At 35.8% G+C, this 19,136-nt stretch overlaps 2 protein-coding genes across 2 annotated transcripts; one reads left to right on the forward strand and one right to left on the reverse strand.

Annotated features, from left to right (window-relative positions):
• Positions 1-7,223: 7,223 nt before the first annotated feature.
• LOC107797233 (UDP-glycosyltransferase 90A1-like) lies at positions 7,224-9,467 on the forward strand. The gene is made up of 2 exons (XM_016620105.2): positions 7,224-8,108; positions 8,554-9,467. Exons 1-2 carry the CDS (start codon positions 7,499-7,501, stop codon positions 9,357-9,359), a joined length of 1,416 nt encoding a protein of 471 aa, XP_016475591.1. The 5' UTR covers positions 7,224-7,498; the 3' UTR covers positions 9,360-9,467.
• Positions 9,468-12,626: 3,159 nt separating this feature from the next.
• LOC107797238 (protein DELETION OF SUV3 SUPPRESSOR 1(I)-like) lies at positions 12,627-17,513 on the reverse strand. The gene is made up of 3 exons (XM_016620109.2): positions 17,374-17,513; positions 17,103-17,205; positions 12,627-12,998 (listed from the first exon to the last, which is right to left on the reverse strand). Exons 2-3 carry the CDS (start codon positions 17,194-17,196, stop codon positions 12,868-12,870), a joined length of 225 nt encoding a protein of 74 aa, XP_016475595.1. The 5' UTR covers positions 17,197-17,205; positions 17,374-17,513; the 3' UTR covers positions 12,627-12,867.
• Between the last annotated feature and the right edge of the window lie 1,623 nt (positions 17,514-19,136).

Consider the following 19,136-nt stretch of genomic DNA (forward strand, 5'->3'; position numbering starts at 1 on the left):
GATCTCCAGTATATTTATGCGCCAGTAATTTCCCACATGTTTTACACTTAACCTTATTTTGTTCTCTTACTTGAGTAAAAAAATTTCAAACTAATGATGTTTCTAGGCGTTTAGGAGGTTGTCTATTAAAATTAGGGACAGGTGGGTCAGGCGGTACATCAGTTGGGTTATTAAAAGGACTAGTAGGTGTATCATCTAAATCCGGTTGGGTTTCATCTTCATCCTCATTTTCAAAGATAGTTTCATTAGGATAAAGAGCATTCATAGTTTCATCATCTAAATTTTTACCTGGTGCAACATTATGACAAAATTGACTATCGAAAAATTGAAAACAGGGCTTATCAATCACTATCAAGAATAATAGGAGCAGCAGGACGTCTACCAGGTCTGGGTCGGGGAGCCGGGGGAAGGGTAGTAGGTTGGCCACTACTTTCACCAATTTTAGCTTTACCCTTACCACCAAAAATATTTTTCAAAGAAAATGCCATGTTAATTTTAATTATACTAAATAAAACTAACAAAACTATAATATTAAAACTTAAGAGTTGGAACGAGTTTACCGAATTGCCGAATAACTTCTTGAAAATTGAAAATCGTTGAAGACTTGAATACTTCAATTCACCAACTTCACAATTTTTCACGAAATTTCAACAATAAAATAAGCAATTATAGTAGAGAGATTGATAGAGATTGATGAATTGGTGAGTAAAAATGAAAGAATGAGGGGTATTTATAGTTGAGAATTGGAAAAAAGTGTAATTATATAAAGTTTGGGGTTAAAATAAAGTTTGGGGACCAAATGGCTATTTTTTAAACTTCCAAACGGTCAAAATTGCAGCCCAACGACTATAATTTTAATTTTTGACCGTCGTTAGGCCCGGTAAGACCGGCCCAGGCCCTCCAGCCGGTCCCGGGCTCGTGAGCTTTTTTATCATACCCGGCCCGCCATGGGCTTTTTGCACCATTAGGGACAGGCCCACCAGGACTGGCCCACCAGGCCCGTTTAGCCCGTTAGGACCGCGGGCCCGATCCCGGTCCCAGCCCGGCCCACCATACAGCATTAATGAGAATGTTGTATGTGACTTAAATTATTGCGATAATTTAGAAATACAGTCAACAATTTAAATTATTTTGCAAGATTATCAAAATTGGAGATGACCTATAAATTAACTTCAAAGAAAGTTTTGATTTTTTTAGAGGAATGTCAATCACTTTCTTATCAAAGTTGGAGATTACTTCCACAAAATTTATCTCCTTAATTATGGTTAAAATCTTGATAGTGTTATGAATAGTTTGTACATTGGATACTACATTGGATGCTATATTGGATGCTTATGTTGTGAATAACTTAAAGATTAAATTTCCTATTTTATGTCCATCATCTTTACTTTTTATGCCTATAAAAGGCCATGTAATTGCAATGAAAAATTACACCAAAGTGAAAGAAGAAAACACTTCTCCATTCTCTCTATCTCTTCTTGTTTACATTTTACTGCATTGCTTTTATTTTATAACACGTTATCAGCAAGAAGCTCTAATTTTATTCTTAACTCCCGCTAAGTTGAGCCATATTTTATTAAGGTATGTATCATTATAATCATTTTATTTATGGCAGTACATATCATATGCTCATTGTTTGCAGATCACTTGTGCGCTTGGGCATCTTAAATAATTTAAGTACATTGCAGTGATAAAATAACTATTTCCTTCCGTGCTCAACTCTTAGAGGACCTCAAAGTCATCAAACTAGCTATGCACTAATGTCATACTTATAATATTCATGGACTCCCTAGATCAAAACATATCTTTAAGGCATTTTGAAGAACTGTGAGAAATAAATTGACAAGCAATAATTTTATAGTTTAATTACTTTATATTTATTGGAACATATAAATAATGTTAGTCACATTCAGTTCTATTAACACATATATATATCAATAATATAAAGTGAAATGAAACAAGTATGTAATTTCTACTTTATGGGAAGAATTAAATGGAATAGTAGATTGTTAACATGATATAGCTCTATTTTCATTTCTTTTACCTTAATCGTTTTGTTTTCATTAATTGTTTATTTTTATAATTATTTCTCTAACTTATTCATCTTTTATGATAGTTTTCACTATGTCAAATTTACCAAAACTTGAATTTGTGGCACTTGACATCACCGGGAGGAACTATTTATCATGGGTTCTTGATGCTGAAATTCACTTTGACGCTAAAGGTCTTGGAAATACTATTATACAAGGAAATGAAGCATCAAATCAGGATAAAGTGAAGGCCATGATTTTCCTTCGTCATCATCTACATGAAGGGTTAAAAACTGAATATTTAACCGTAAAAGATCCACTTGAATTATGAATTAATTGGAAGGATCGATATGACCACCTAAAACTTACGGTATTACCGAAAGCTCGGTATGAGTGGATACATTTAAGGTTGCATGACTTTAAAACCGTAAGTGAGTATAATTCTGCTATCTTTAAAGTAAGTTCTCTATTAAAATTATGTGGAGACACTATCACAGATGAGGACTTATTGGAAAAAACATTTTCTACGTTTAACGCTTCAAATGTGGTGCTACAACAACAATACCGTGAAAAAGGTTTTAAGAAATATTCTGAGTTAATCACATGCCTACTTGTGGCTGAGCAGAATAATACTCTATTAGTGAAAAATCATGAAGCCCGTCCCACTGGGTCAGCTCCATTTCCGGAAGTGCATGCTGTAGCAACATATGATAAGTTTGAAAGAAAACAAAATAATTACCATGGTCGTGGACATGGTCGTAAACGTGGACGTGGCAAGGGCGAAATAATTATCGTCATTATGGTGGAAATAAATTGGAGAACAATAAGGTTTCTCAAATTAATCATTCAAAAGGTAAAGTTAGTATGTGTCACCGATGTTGTATGAGAGGTCATTGGGCACGCATTTGTCGTACGCCAGAACATTTTGTCAAACTTTATCAAGCCTCCCTCAAGAAAAAAGAAAATAATGTGGAGGCACATTTGACCTTTCAAAATAATGATGATGAAGCAGGTCCCTCAAATAAATATGATTCTAAGGCACATCTTGCTTATAAAGATGATGATTTTGAAGGCCTAACAAATATTACTCATTTAGAAGTTGGGGACTTCTTTGAGGATACTGACTGAAGAACTAATCATCTTACTGGGGAATGAAGCTATAAAAGTTGTTATGTTTATGTTTGCAACTAGTTTATTTTTCTTGAGTGTATTTTCCTAATGCATCATGTGTTGCTAGTTTCTACATTTCTAATGTATTTCTTAATATTTTTTCCTGCTTGTCTTTCATATTTCTTATGATGTATTATTTGTCTTTTTTATGAAGAATATGAAAATTCCCCAGTCTTTAGTTGGACTCAAGAATAATAAAGATGATATATGTCTTCTGGATAGTGCTACAACACACACTATTTTAAAAGATAAGAGATATTTCTCTTATTTGGTAATGAAAGAAGTGAATGTTAATACAATATTCGGTAGTACAAGATTAATTGAAGGTTCTGGAAGAGCCAATTTATTACTACCAGGAGGAACAAATTTGGTTATTGATGAAGCACTATATCGTAGTAAATCTCAAAGAAACTTATTAAGTTTCAAAGATATTCGCCAAAATGGATATCATATTGAAACTACAAATGATGAAAAGATTGAATATCTTTATATTACTACAATAATGTCCGGTAAGAAATATGTGCTTGAAATGTTACCTGATCTTTCCTCCGGCTTATACTACACAAGTATTAGCAGGATTGAAACACATGCCGTAGTAAACGAGAAGTTTACTAATCAAGATGATTTTATTATTTGGCATGACTGGTTGGGCCATCCTGGTTCTAATCTGATGCGTAAAATAATTGAGAATTCACATGGACATGCAATGAAGAATCAGAAGATTCTTCAATTTAAGGAATTCTCTTGTGCTGCGTGTTCTCGAGGAAAATTAATTATTAGACCATCAACTTTAAAGTTAGGATGGAATCCCCTACATTTCTGGAACGTATACAGGGTGATATATGTGGGCCCATTCACCCTCCATGTGGATCATTCAAATATTATATGATTTTGGTAGATGCATCTACTAGATGGTCACATGTGTACTTACTATCAACTCGCAATATGGCATTTGCGAGATTGTTGGCTCAAATAATAAAGATAAGAGCACAATTTCCAGATTATGCAATTAAGACAATTCGTCTTGATAATGCCGGTGAGTTTACATCCCAAGCCTTTAATGATTATTGTATTTCAACTGGGATAACAATTGAGCATCCGGTTTCTCATGTTCATACACAAAATGGTCTAGCAGAATCATTGATCAAACGCCTCCAATTAATTTCTAGACCAATGCTTATGAGAACAAAACTTTCCATTTCAGTATGGGGTCATGCTATTTTGCATGCAGCAGCACTTGTGCGGATAAGGCCCACAAGTTATCATAAAGTCTCCCCATTGCAATTGGCTTTTGGTCAGGAGCCAAATATTTCCCATCTTAAGATCTTTAGTTGTGCGATATATGTTCCAATTTCTCTACCACAACGCACAAAGATGGGTCCTCAAAGAAGGTTGGGGATATATGTTGGATATGAATCTCCTTCTATTATAAAATATCTAGAGTCGATGACTGGAGATTTATTTACGACAAGATTTTCTGATTGCCATTTTAATGAATCAGTATATCCAACATTAGGGGGAGAAAATAAGCAGCTGAAAAAGAAGATAGATTGGAATACATTATCAGTGTCTCATTTAGATCTTCGAACAAATCAATGTGAACAAGAGGTTCAAAAGATTATTCATTTACAAAATATTGCAAATCAATTGCCAGATGCATTCACTAACCTACCAAGGGTGACTAAGTCACATATTCCAGCTGCTAATGCTCCAATTCGAGTTGATATCCCGACAGAACAATTAATTAAAGCAAATGAGTTTAAGTCATGCTTGAAACGTGGTAGACCAATCGGTTCTAAAGATAAAAATCCTCGAAGAAGAAAAGGAGCAAGTGATCAAAGTGAACATAACACAGAGGTAGTGGCTCAAGAAGAGCCCCAAGACGTAACAAATGATAAGACCTTAGGGGAGGTCCAGGTACCTAAAAATAATGAAAATGAAGAGATATCAATAAGTTACGTCTCAACCGGGAAAAGATGGAACCGAAATAATATTGTTATCGATAACATTTTTGCTTATAATGTTGCTGTTGAAATAATGCAATAAGATGAGGATCTTGAACCAAAATTTGTCAATGAATGATAGACAGAGAAATGATTGGTCAAAATGGAAAGACGCTATCCAGGCAGAGTTAACTTCACTTGGAAAACGTGAAGTCTTCGGACCCATAGTTCGAACACCTGAAGGCATAAAGCTAGTAGGGTATAAATGGGTTTTTGTGCGAAAACGAAATGATAAAAATGAAGTCGTTAGATATAAAGCGCGACTTGTGGCACAAGGGTTTTCCCAAAGTCCTGGAATTGATTATATGGAGACATATTCTCCTGTAGTGGATGCTATCACCTTCAGGTATCTCATAAATATGGCAGTGCAAGAAAAATTTGATATACATCTAATGGATGTTGTTACAGCCTATTTGTATGGATCATTAGACAACGAAATTTTTATGAAAGTACCTGAGAGATTTAAAGTGCCAGAAGCATATAAAAATTTTCGAGAAAATTGTTCAATAAAGCTTCAGAAATCTTTATACGGATTGAAACAATCAGGACGTATGTGGTACAATCGCCTGAGTGAATACCTGTTGAAAGAAGGGTACAATAATGATCCAATTTGTCCCTGTGTCTTTATAAAAAGGTCTGGATCTGAATTTGTTATAATCTCCGTGTATATTGATGATTTAAATATCATTGGAACTCCTGGGGAGCTTCCAAAAACAGTAGATTGTTTGAAGAAAGAATTTGAAATAAAAGATCTTAGAAAGACAAAATTTTGTCTTGGTCTACAAATTGAGTATATGAAAGATGGAATATTTGTCCATCAATCGACATACACCGAAAAGATTTTAAAGCGATTCTATATGGATAAAGCACATCCATTGAGTACCGCGGTGGTTGTGAGATCACTTGATATAAAGAAAGATCCATTCCGACCTCATGAAAATGATGAAGAGCTTCTTGGTGCCGAAGTACCATATCTTAGTGCAATTGGGGCATTAATGTATCTTGCCAATAATTCCCGACCAGATATAGCTTTCTCAGTAAGCTTATTGGCAAGATTTAGTACTTCGCCAACACAAAGACACTGGAATGGTATTAAACATATATTCAGATACCTCCAAGGGACCATTGATATGAGTTTATTTTATTCAAATGAATCCAAGCCATCATTGATTGGTTATGCAGATGCAGGATATTTGTCTGATCCACACAAAGGTCGATCTCAGACAGGCTATTTATTTACAAGTGGAGGTACAGCCATATCATGGCGTTCGACAAAACAAACTATGGTTGCTACTTCTTCAAATCATGCAGAGATAATAGTCATTCACGAAGCAAGTCAAGAATGCATTTCGTTAAGATCTATAACTCAACACATTCAGCAAATATGTGGTCTTTCTTCGAAAGAGAATATTCCAACAATATTGTATGAAGACAATGCTGCATGCATAGCTCAATTGAAAGGAGGATATATCAAAGGAGATAGAACAAAACACATTTCACCGAAATTCTTTTTCACTCATGATCTTCAGAAGAATGGTGAAATAGATGTACAACAAGTTCGTTCAAGTGATAATTTGGCTGATCTGTTCACTAAGGCATTACCAACCTCAATATTTGAAAAGCTGATATATAAGATTGGAATGCGTCGTCTTCGAGACATTAAGTGATTTTTCATCAGGGGAGTAACTACACGCTGCACTCTTTTCCTTAACCAAGGTTTTGTCCCACTAGGTTTTCCTGGTAAGGTTTTTAATGAGGCAACAAGCAATGCATATTATAAATAACTATGTACATCCCAATATTTTTTTTGTAAGTTTTTAATGAGGCACATTATCTTACATGGACATCCAAGGGGGTGTGTTATGAATAGTTTGTACATTGGATACTACTTTGGATACTACATTGGATACTACATTGGATGTCCATGTTGTGAATAACTTAAATATTAAATTTCCTATTTTATGTCCATCATCTTTACTTTTTATACCTATAAAAAGCCATGTAATTGCAATGAAAAATTACACCAAAGTGAAAAAAGAAAACACTTCTCCATTCTCTCTATCTCTTCTTGTTTACATTTTACTGCATTACTTTTATTTTATAACAGATAGATTTATTTAGTCTAAACATTTAAGTTTGGGATGAGCCCAATCAAGTGTATCCCTGTGCCAAATATAGCCGCCTCCTGACTACAGGTCAAGGCAGGGACTGCTATATATGTAAGACCACGTTCTTTGCTTACATATCAATCAACTCCACAGCACCGACAAATTTCATTTTCCAGAAGAAAAAAAAATGGGCACAGTTCCTTCACCACACTTTGTAATCTTTCCTTTCATGTCTCATGGCCACACCATTCCTCTTCTCCACCTCGCCGCCCTTTTACGCCACCGTTTCGTCGCCGTCACCATTTTCACCACCCCTGCAAACGCCCCCTCCATTCGTGATTTTCTAAAAGATGAAAGCATCTCCGTTATTGAGCTCCCTTTTCCAAAAGGCATAGATGGTATTCCTCCTGGTGTTGAAATTACTGAGAAGCTTCCCTCCATGTCCTCTTTCGGTCAATTTGCGAGAGCTACTAAGCTGATGCAGCCGCTGTTCGAGCAAGCTTTACTAGGTTTGCAGCCACCTACATGTATAATATCTGATGCATTTCTTGGATGGACTCAACAATCTGCTGAAAAATTTAGCATTCCGAGGTACTTTTTCTTTGGTATGAGTATTTTCGCCACGACCCTATACCAAGTTCTTGGCATAGAACGTCCTCATGCCGAAGCTATTTCACCAGACGTGCCTTTTACGTTTTCAAGCTTTCCATGGTTGAAGCTCACCAGAAATGATTTTGAGCCTCCTTTTGGAGATCTTGAGCCCAAAGGTCCAGCCGTGGACTTTATGTTAGAGCAAGGTACTTTTCTGATCATCTCATAAAGTTTAAAATTCGTTTATATTTATTTAATTGTGTCTCAATATGCCTAACCCTTCACATGTGGATCAGAATCTTTTTTATGAGCCAAGCATGTGATAATATATTTTTTTTGTGTCGTGGTGAAATTTGAATGCAGGATTAACTTAACTGCGATGATTCCAATAGCGGAGCTATGTATGGTGAAGGGGGCCAAATGAATGATCCCCTTAGCCGGATAATTGTGATGCATATTAAAAAAATATTTTTTATGTATATAATTAATTTCTTGAACCCCTTTTATATAAAAAAAAAAACTTTTAATGTAATGTTTTAAAATTCCCTTAGAATTTACCGGCTCGGATTATTCCAAATTAATTGAGATTATGTCCTTCTCAGTTACAGAGTATTAAACTTTGAGTACTTAAATATATTTATGTGTCAACAGCTGTTTCCCTAGCAAAGAGCCGTGGCATGATAACCAACAGCTTTTACGAATTGGAACCAAGATTTGCAGACTATTGGAGCCAACACCTCGGACCAAAGTCCTGGTGTGTTGGGCCTCTTTGCCTAGCCAATCAGCCCATGATAGCAAACATAACACACCCCGACAACAAACATGAAACATGGATGCAATGGCTCAACTGTAAGTTAGCCGACAGACAACCTGTTCTGTACGTCGCATTTGGTACTCAGGCCGAAGTTTCCGCCGAGCAAATACAAGAAATTGCCAGAGGACTAGAATTATCAAACACGAGTTTCTTATGGGTGACAAGACCAAAAGTTTTGGATCATCTAAAAGGGTTTGAAGAGAGGGTAAAAGATAGAGCATTGATAGTGAAAGAATGGGTGGATCAGAGTGAGGTGTTAAAACACAAAAGCATCAAAGGTTTTTTAAGTCACTGCGGATGGAATTCTGTTATGGAAAGTATATGTGCTAAAGTGCCTATTTTAGCACTACCCCTCATGGCTGAGCAGCACTTAAATGCAAGATTTGTGGTTGAGGAAATCGGTGTGGGATTGAGGATTATGCCAAGGAATGGATCAGTAAGGGGCTTTGTTGAAGCAGAAGAGGTTGAAAAAATGGTGAGAGAGTTAATGGAAGGTGAAAAAGGAGAAGGAGTGAGGAAGAAAGTGAAGGAAATGGGAGAAAATGCATGGGAAACTATGAAAGAAGGTGGTTCATCTTGGTCAACACTAGGCCTCCTTATTGATGATGCTTGCGGCGGAAAACAAGTTTTAATTGATGTTTAAAAGCCAGCTTTGGGCATATTTGTGTTCAATAATAAGCTGTTTCCTTTAAGTTTATTAATGTTCTATATATGCTATGGTAAAATTCAATTGATCACTTATTCTACAACATATAGGTGGACTTGCAGCTAAGAATCTTTTTTAGCACGTCTTGTGTAAATCTTATTCCTACTAGATATGGAAATGTCCCAATAGGGGTTCCAACCTTCTCCTAGTTTTTTCTTTTCCTGCTCCACTTGATATTTTGTATCGCAATGGAACTCAACTAAATTTAAATTCGCATCGAAAAATATAATAATATTGGTGGTAAAGTACTCCCAACAAAAATGACTTGATTAGATTAGACTAAAGTTCAAATCCAAGATTCTACTTAATAATAAAATAGTCATCTACATCAATCCTTATTAGTCAACGTTCTTCTATTGGTGGCGCGGAAGGTCAATATCTCAATTTGTCTATTTTTCTTTATCTTTCTACTTCTTTAAATAATTTATTTTTGGTTGCTGTATTAAGTCAAGAGCAGACTTTTTTTAAAGTTTCAAAGGATCGGAGTCATGAATACTGCCACTTGATCATTCACAAGCGCCAAAGCGATTAAAGACATGAAGTTGACGAACTGCAAGTTGCTTCCCAATAATTAATGGGAAAGAGATATTTTTGGATACAACTAATAAGGTACTCCTTCCGGTTCATAATAAGTGATCAATTTATTTTTGGTACACCCATTAAGGAAATATTAAATTCTACGAAAATAGTTAGTTTGACTAAATTATCCTTCATTAAATGTTGCACCATAGGTATAGTAGTACTTACTTATCTTCTCAAATATGAAGAGTAAATGATTTTTTAGGGATACGTACATAAGGGTAATTTTGGTAAATTTTTCCTGAATTATATAAATAAACACTTCTTTTGAACTAAAATAAAAAAGTAAACTTATTGTGGACCGGATGTAATAATATATTAACCTCGTCACTCTCTCAATTAATGCAGTTTCCCATTCTCGCAAGATCTAATTGACTAAAAAATTCTGGAAAGAACATTTCCCCATGTATGTGCATAACAATAGCAGTAGTACTGGGATACACTTTACCACGTTCAATGTCTGCAAATTTATGTTAGGCACCACTGAGAATGACAAAATATTATATTAGCGGAAAATTTTATTTTGTGTCTCATGTGTCAATTGTATGAGGCAACTTTTTTGTCTCACAGTTTTATGGACCCAAATTTCTGTGGACCCAGAAGTTTAAGATTGGGGTCCACAAATTTACGAGATAAAAAAGAGTCTCATACAACTAGTGTAAGTTATATGAGACACAAAATAAAACTTCTCGTGCGGAGCCTTCTGAAGAGTGAAGTCTTCTAGGCCGTATAGATCCGTTCATACTTCGGACAAAATATTTTCTGCATGGACCAATGTATTGTAAGTCCGTCTGAATCATTGGATCAATATAAAATAATCAAATCTGGCATTGCACCATACGCTGGGCAACGTTATCATATTGTACTAATACCATGCAGAAAAGAGACCCTAAAGTATTTAGTACGGACATGAATGAGGTGCTAAGATCCATGAAGGGATGATGAATTCTAGTGTCCCCTAGAGTAAGAACAATGTAGTCTCTATTTATTTATCTTTACATGTAGACCCTATAAGTCATAACGTTTTGATTGTGTTAGATCTAAAATTATTTCATTTCATTTGTAATTTCTCCTAAAATGGTTTCTTTACACATGCTTCGCACCACTAGAACAAAATCGAAGAGCAGCTAAAAACCAGTTAGAATCCCACAATAGCTGGGAGAAATTAGTAACATTATTGAATTAAAAAACTACAATAAGGGCAGAGCTTGGGAAGGGAAATATAGGTGAGAGGAGTCGAGTTTGTGTCAGCTCACGAAAGGACCCTAGCTAGTTCTCCGTCTAGATACAACAACAACAACCCAGTATAATCCCACTTAGTGGGATCTGGGGAGGGTAGTGTGTACGCAGACCTTACCCCCCTGGGGTAGAGAGGCTATTTCCAAATAGACCTCCGGCATTCTTCCCTCCAAGAATTTCCCACCTTGCTCTTGGGGAGACTCAAACTCACAACCTCTTGGTTGGAAGCGGAAGTTGCTTACCATCAGAGCAACCCCTCTTGTCTAAATAGATGAAACAATTGTCCAAAACACAGTAAAAATAAGGATATAAGTTCGATGATATGATAATGCAATGGTGGATTATTAAACAGGAGCTATGTATCACATGAATGAAGTAAAATTACAAATATAGATTGTAGTCGATCGCTAAAATGATTTTCCCACTTTAGCCTTGAAACGAATCATCAACATTGTAGTTAGCGCGTACTGAAGGAGATCTGGGTATTCTACGCAATGTGTAAACAATACACACATTAATAGTGCCGTCTTTCAGCTATCACTGATCCATACGGAGTAGTATGTTATGTTGCTAATATGTCGTATTAGAAATAAAGGATGATGCAATACTGAACGCGCAGTTATTCAATTCGGTATCTTCCCAACACAGAACCAGACGACGGGGCAAAGCTAGAATCAAATGCTAATGAAATATAGCATATATGCCTCTAAGTTATAATCTGCCATCGACAGACACAGTGGATACCACAAACCACTGAATTGCGTGCGCAATCGCCCAAGCAGCCAAGCAATAATACCTGCCTCGAAATATAAATCCAAACGACAGTGGTTAAGCTAAAACCTATTGCCAACACAATACATTCTTTTAATCTGCTCTTCATACCTTAACATGTCCTAATTCCTACCTATCGCCCATAAGATTAGCCACCTTCGTTTTCCTTGCTAATGCAAACGAAAGGAATGCAAGGAAAATGTTCTCACTTCCCTGCTAGTTTCCTTCTTGGAACTCCCTAGTTTCACTCCCTTTCACACTCAAAAAACACGCCCTAATTCCACTCCTTTTCATCCACTACAAAATACAGCATCACGATGATGTTTTGCATATAAACAGTCATTCCCAGCAGAAGATCAAAGAAGTAAATGAATTCCAGCAAATGCCTTGCACACCATAAACCATCTGAATGGAAGTAGTTCAGGGAACTCCAAACTATGGAAAAGGAATTAACCTACCTTAAAAAAAAATTAAGAAAAAGGAATTAACCTACTTGTGACAGGTAGACTGTGTCCAGTGTATACACATTTTTCTAGCTCTCTCCCACCAAACCCAAATCCTCTCCAAAGGACATACACAAGAAATGCATTCCCCAATACAGGAAAATCAATCAAATTTGAAAGATAAACATACTCACTTCTGCTCAAACTAAGCTCACAGGAACTGTTTTTAAGTTTGTACATCGCAAGTTTCATAATGTGAACAAAAAGGTGATATTAAGGTTTCATGTTGCCTTCGGGAACACGGGCACAGGTGGTGCATGCTCAGGAAAATAAAGAGTACAAGCATATGGAAACACCTGAATCCAGTACACGGTCTAATTTTGAAAAGAAGAAACAATCATATGCAAGTGTAATCATTTCTTCTCAGTGTTGCTCTCCAATTCCCTTCTTAGCTGCAGAGAGAAGTCATCGTTAACATCATCATCATCCCAATCATCTTCCCATTGCTGTGTTACTTCTTTGCCTTCCTCTTTGTCCTCCCATTCTGAACATTTTGTATTTATATGACGGTCATGACCAGATATTACAAATAAAACTCAGCAAGAGGATGAACAACAAAGTGGTCCTAGAATAATAGATTTTCTGACTAATACATTAAAGGGAAAAAGAGAATATAGGACCCTTCGTCTTTCAATGGAACAAAACAAAAGGATAAATAAGGATAAAGCTACTCCAGAATTGAGAAGCCGATACAAAAAGTTCAAATACCAAGGTTATCAGGGCTCAAGTGTGAGCATTAAATACTTTCCAACATATAAGACATGCTACGATGATTCACAAGGCATCTAAGAGCTTATTCAACATGGAAGGTATCTGGGTAACAAGGTTAATTACTTAACTTAAGCTACTCGAATCTCAAATAGTGACATGCAACAAGATTGAAGCATGCTAAACTTGGTGAGAAATATTATAGATAAAAGGGAAAGGACAAGATCAGAAGTTGTAACTGGTTTAGCTGCCAGCAGATGCTGCTCCATGCAGTGGTACACAAAAGTTCTATTGCAACCACTTTTGAATTTGTCAAGAGAACTAAAAAATTGTAAAGCTTCCTCAAAGATAGGCCATTCCGGGAAAAGTTGCCAAAGTTTAAGTGCAAGGCTTTGAGGAAAGCCGAGTAAAATTACTTGATTTATATTGAAAATAAGTCTCCCTTCCAGCTCCATTACCTCATTTGATTTTACATTAGCAAGCACAAGAATTCATCAATATATGCAAAAGAATGGCAGCAGTTGTGTTCTTAAGGAAGACAATGGTTCTTATAGAATACTGTGGGGCAAGAGAAGTTTATTTGCCTGCAGCAGTAGAAAAAAAGCTAATTTCCATAAGGAGTCAGTTCTTATGTGGATGGAAATGCTACAAAAAGGAAAATGCATTTGGTCAAATTTCATGTGGTGCTGAATGATTAAAAAGGAGGAAGTCTCGGTATAAGGAAGTTGAAAACAAAAGCCTACTCTTCAAGTGGCTATGGAGATACATGCTGGAAGGTAATGAAGTTTGGTAGAGCTTGATCAATTCTACATATGGTAGGAAGAAAGGGTGGAGACCTCCCTGTTTACACTTAAATGCAAGAGGGGGTGTTTGGAAATACATAAGTAGACTATGGGGGAGTTTTTAGAATATACAAAGTTGGAACTTGGAAGTTGGGAATGGTCAGAAAATTAAAATTTGGACAGATCTATGGATAGGGGATGAAAGCCTGACAATGAAGTTCCCCAATTTGTTCAACCATTCTATCAATAAGGCTGGATCCATAGTTGATTTCTACTCAGGTACAGGATGGCAAATAGTTTTTAGAAGAAATTTGGATAATTGGGAAGTTGGGGATTTCTGTCACCTGCTCCAACAAATTGAATCTGTTTCCATTGATCAGAGCAAGGTGGATACTATGTCGTGGAGTATCAGCAAGGATAAAACTTTTCAGTGAAAAGTTGTTATAGCATGATTGTAAAGAAGTCAAATCACAGAGATGCTAGTTGGTCTTGGAAGATGATTTGGAAAACCAAAGCTCCAGTTAAGTTAGCATGTTTTAAATGGATAGCTATTTGGGAGGCTTGTTTGAATCGGGATAACTTGCAGAAAAGAGGCTTCGGGTTGTGCAATAGATGTTACTTGTGTGAAGAGGAACAGGAATCAGTAAATCACCTTCTCCTCCATTGCAGAGTATCTAGGCAATGCTGGGATCTATGTTTCAGCATTTGTGGCATTTCTTGGGTGATGCCCTTAACAGTAAGGGGTCTTATAGAAGCTTGGCAATCTCAAAGAGTATCTAGAAGACTGAAACAGATATGGAGAACCCATTCCATTGTGCATTCTGTGGACCTTATGGCTTGAAAGGAACAAGGCTTGCTTGAAGGGCACATGAATCACATTATTAGAATTAAGCATACATGTCTTCATAATCAGTATCTTTGGTGTAATTGTAGTAATTTAGTAAATCAGAATCAGTATATTGACTTTCTGGAGATATTAGGAGGGAGAGGATAGTATGCGATTGTTGTTATCTGGGCTGCCTGTTGTACTATTGTGTACCATCTTGGTACATTTTCAATAAATTTTTACCTTATAAAAAAAGGTTTATTTGGTAAATGTATATGAATATCAGCTGTAAGCTTTCCTGCTTGCTAGTTAGGAGAGTAAATAAGTAGTGGAGGCATCTACACAGGTAGGATAAGCCGTAACAGAGTAAAGTGTCACTGTTTGGTTGTTTGGTCTTGTATGCAGCTCTAAATGAGCCACAAGAAAATTTGATATATCAGCAGCCTTAGACACCTCAACTTTGCTAGTGAGTAGATAGGCACCTCAACTTGACAGGAATGTATCTCGTGGAAGGTGTCCACAAGCGGGTAACACAAGCGCAAATCGATGTGTCAAAAAAAACAATTAAAATGACACACGTCAAAAAGCAAAAGAAAGAAAGAAAGACAAGTTGAAAAACAAAGGAAGAAGTTATCTTATTGCTCATGCACACCATCTCTTTCCATCACCATTCTTAAACCTGAAACCAAGTCTTCTTCACCTACACATTTTGGAACCCTTCTAGACCTTATTCTTCCTCAAACTAGATCTTGAGCCTCGTGTTCTATCATTTTTCCGCTCTCTCTATTTACAGTGACAAGCATGGATTGAAAGGAGGAGAATTGAAAATATGAATGATTAGGTCGAAGATATCACTCAATATCAGACGCTATAAACAAGTGAAAAATTCAGTACTCCAAATTCAAAGTCAACTCCAAATTCAAAGTCAACTCCAATTTCAGATCTGGTTGCAACAAATTGATCCAAAAATAAAAACTTTATGTCAATAGTCATAGCTTCTGATACAGAATGAATAAAACAGAATTTGGGAGCAAAATATCCGGAATATAATATTAAGCAGATTCTTAGGAAATATTATGGCGAAGGAAGAGATTTTTTGTGGTGAAAGAAATGGGTCTCAATTTTGTGACAATGATTTTGGAATTCTCTGAGGCGTGAAAGAAATGATTAGTCCAATTTGGGTTAGGATTAGTCGCTTGGACAAAGTGTGCATCTATCAAAAGAAGAGAGAAAAGTGCTAATTCAGTTTGATAAAGAGAACCATGTTCAAAGCTAGATGGTCAGTTAGTACTGCTACAAGGGTCCTTACTATTACTGTTCGTTAGTGGTGGAAGCTAGGAGTTGGGGAATGGGGATGAGGGTGGTGTTGGGTGTTGAATTGGTGCTAACATAATGTAAAAAGTATATCTACGCACTCATTTGTAAATGTGTAACACGCGATATGCCATGTCAGTGTGCTGTATTCACAGGACGCATTACTGCCAACTTGAGGTGTATAACATGGTCACAAGCAAAGTTGAAATGTCTAACAGTCTAAGTGACATTTCGTGCCAAGTTTGAGGGGCTATCTATGTTTTGGCCTAAAATCAACTAGAGCACATAGAAAAATACGCACACTTCACCCAATCCTTCCTGTTCAGAAGGAAACATTTTAAGTGTTCAATTTCTAATAAACATGATATAATTCACTAGGGCTGGAGAGATTTTGGATTTCATCTTGATGAATATCTTATCCATATATTTTTTTCTTCAGAAAACAGTATCCTATCAATATTGTTAAAAGAAAGCACTAAACAACGAATGTTAAAATAAATGTGGCTTGATTGGAGACGGTATTTGATGGTTTAAAGATAAAGTATCACTTTTTTATCAACAAAGTACACTACACATTTTTGTGGTATTGCAATTGAAAATGAACCACATGGAGCTCGAAAGCAACAGCGACAACGTATCCTATGGAGCAGATAGCAAGGGATATTCTACCTTATCGACAACTCAAATCACAAGTGCAAGTAAATAGGAAATCAATGACCAGGAGCATCAGCTTTTTTAATCAGGTAAAAGTAAGAGCATCATATATTACAACATCAGATCATAAGTACAATTTAATTTAAATAGTAAACGAGGAACTTCCTTTATTTAATTTTATTTTTCTATCTTAGCTAGAATCTTAGGAGAACAGAATCATGACGCAAAACATCATTCGGAAAACACGACACTCAAATATAGAGATAAAGAAAATAGTAGAAGAACATATGATGCTTTAACTCACCTTGATCAATTTCAAACTCTTCAAATTCGTCGTCGTCTTCGAAAAGATCCATCTTCACGTCTTCAGCCGCTGGCTTAGGTTGTTCAGTCGCCATTACCAGTTCCTACAAAAAAAAAAAACGATAAACTATAAACGAAAATATGGAAGGTACAAACCCTAGCTTTGTTCAATGAAGAACAGGGAGTCATACACAAATTCTAACTGGAAACTGAAAATTAAAGGGACAAGAAATCAAATTTACAGAGATATGGAGAAATATGGGGAACTATACTTTTGCTTGTTGCGCGGTTTTGATTGGAATCTAGATTTTCTGTAGCGGAAGGGAACTTGGAAACTTTATAAAAGCATCTGCAAGGTTTTCCCTGGGACTGAGAGGCGAAACCTTAAACGACGTCGTTAACTATAGTGATTGTTTCGGGAGACTCCTTTACTTCTTTACACTTTATTCCTCCTATTTTTGTTCATATGCATTTTGCCCCCTCCTTCACAACAAACTTTTGCTTTTAGTTTATTTGTTGCAATTTATTCCATTTAGGGAAAAATTATTAGTGATATCGTAGATTTAAACATTGTCCATTGAGAACCAAAATTCTGATTTGGCGAGTAAATTGATCTAAAATATTCAATCCAAATATGAAAAAAGTTGAAATAATATTTTTAAATCAATTGGTCCAAAGACAAGTTTGAGGATGTTTTATGTTTTTTCCTGTATTTTTCCATTTTAATATTTTGCACAAACATTTTGGTCATTGTAACTGTGGCGAAGTTACACTTGAACATCCACATATTTTGGATTGAAGATGTTAAGCTCTCGTCTGGCCATAAATTTTGAATATTATTTTTTTAAAATAAAAATGAATATATTATTTATTAATGAAATATGATCAAATTTTTATAATTTTTAATTTTATTTTAAGTTCCCAAAATTGCTTATGGCAGTTTTTGCGTGAAATTTTTTCTTTTACTCACAAAACTTCAACCTTTTTTTCAAATAAATTACATGTCCAAACACAACTCCAACTTCTAAAAATTATTTTTCAACAAAACTTCAAAAAAAAAAATCAAGTTTCAACTAAATCTATTTCCAAACACTAGCTAAAAATAAACTATAAAGACCTAACATCATATGGAATAAAGTTGTCTCAAGACACTCAAAACTCTCATAAAGAATGCAAAGATATATGTGAAATTGACCGAAGTTCTCAACTACAAACGAATCTTAATTATACTTGTTTAATGGGCCGAGCTGACCCGTTTCCGGATCAGACCGGCCCAGACCGATTGTAACCTCAACCGGCTCGGATCGGTTGTTAGGGAGCTCGGTGGGCTGGGTTAGGGGGTTAGTCCGTATAAAAAATTCGGTTAACCGGACCGGTTAAACCCGGTCAATGAAAAACACTATTGAACCGGTTAACCAGCTCGGCCCGGACCGATTCAACGGCTATTTTCTGGAAAAAAAAAATTAAAGGGATATGACTGTTGGCAACGGTTAGCTTCAAATTTGGCCGTCGCCCAACGGGTTGATTGCAAGAATAGCTCTTTTTTGTGCAATTTTTTTTAAAATAACACTTTAGTAATTACTAATTTAGCCCTTTGAAAAACTATAAATACACCCCCATCTTCTTCATTTCTTCACTCATCTTTAATTTCTCAAGCTCAAATTCTCAATTCAAGTTAAATCATGCCTCGTACTTCTAGAGTGCGGTCATATGTTTGGTAACACTTTGAGGTGGTAGAAGAAAATGAAGAAGTTCACAAAGTAATGTGCAAGAACTGTGGTCTAGTCTTAAATCTTCGTTTGAAGTGGGTGGGCACAAGGTGTATAAGGAGGCATATGAAGAGTTGTTATGAGCGTCCTCCAAAAATTCGTATTTAAGTTGATTTGAGATAATTTGTGTTATTTTAAAATTATCAGACGTATTTATGCTTAATGTTTTAGTTTATTAGATTAATTTGAAGTATTATTATGCAATGAAAATTTAGTTTTACTCTTTTTTCGTTAATTTAGTTGTTGTTAAATGTAAACTTTAATTT

Source organism: Nicotiana tabacum, chromosome 6 (assembly GCF_000715075.1).
Source record: "Nicotiana tabacum cultivar K326 chromosome 6, ASM71507v2, whole genome shotgun sequence".
In the NCBI taxonomy this organism is placed as follows: Eukaryota; Viridiplantae; Streptophyta; class Magnoliopsida; order Solanales; family Solanaceae; genus Nicotiana; species Nicotiana tabacum.

Bases quoted from the DNA above. Each gene is read 5' to 3' on its own strand.
- LOC107797238 (XM_016620109.2), bottom strand. From the start codon at position 17,196: ATGGCGACTGAACAACCTAAGCCAGCGGCTGAAGACGTGAAGATGGAT. The intron at 12,999-17,102 runs GTGAGTTAAAGC...CAAAATGTTCAG, and splicing joins AGAGTTTGAAATTGATCAAG to AATGGGAGGACAAAGAGGAA.
- LOC107797233 (XM_016620105.2), top strand. From the start codon at position 7,499: ATGGGCACAGTTCCTTCACCACACTTTGTAATCTTTCCTTTCATGTCT. The intron at 8,109-8,553 runs GTACTTTTCTGA...ATGTGTCAACAG, and splicing joins GGACTTTATGTTAGAGCAAG to CTGTTTCCCTAGCAAAGAGC.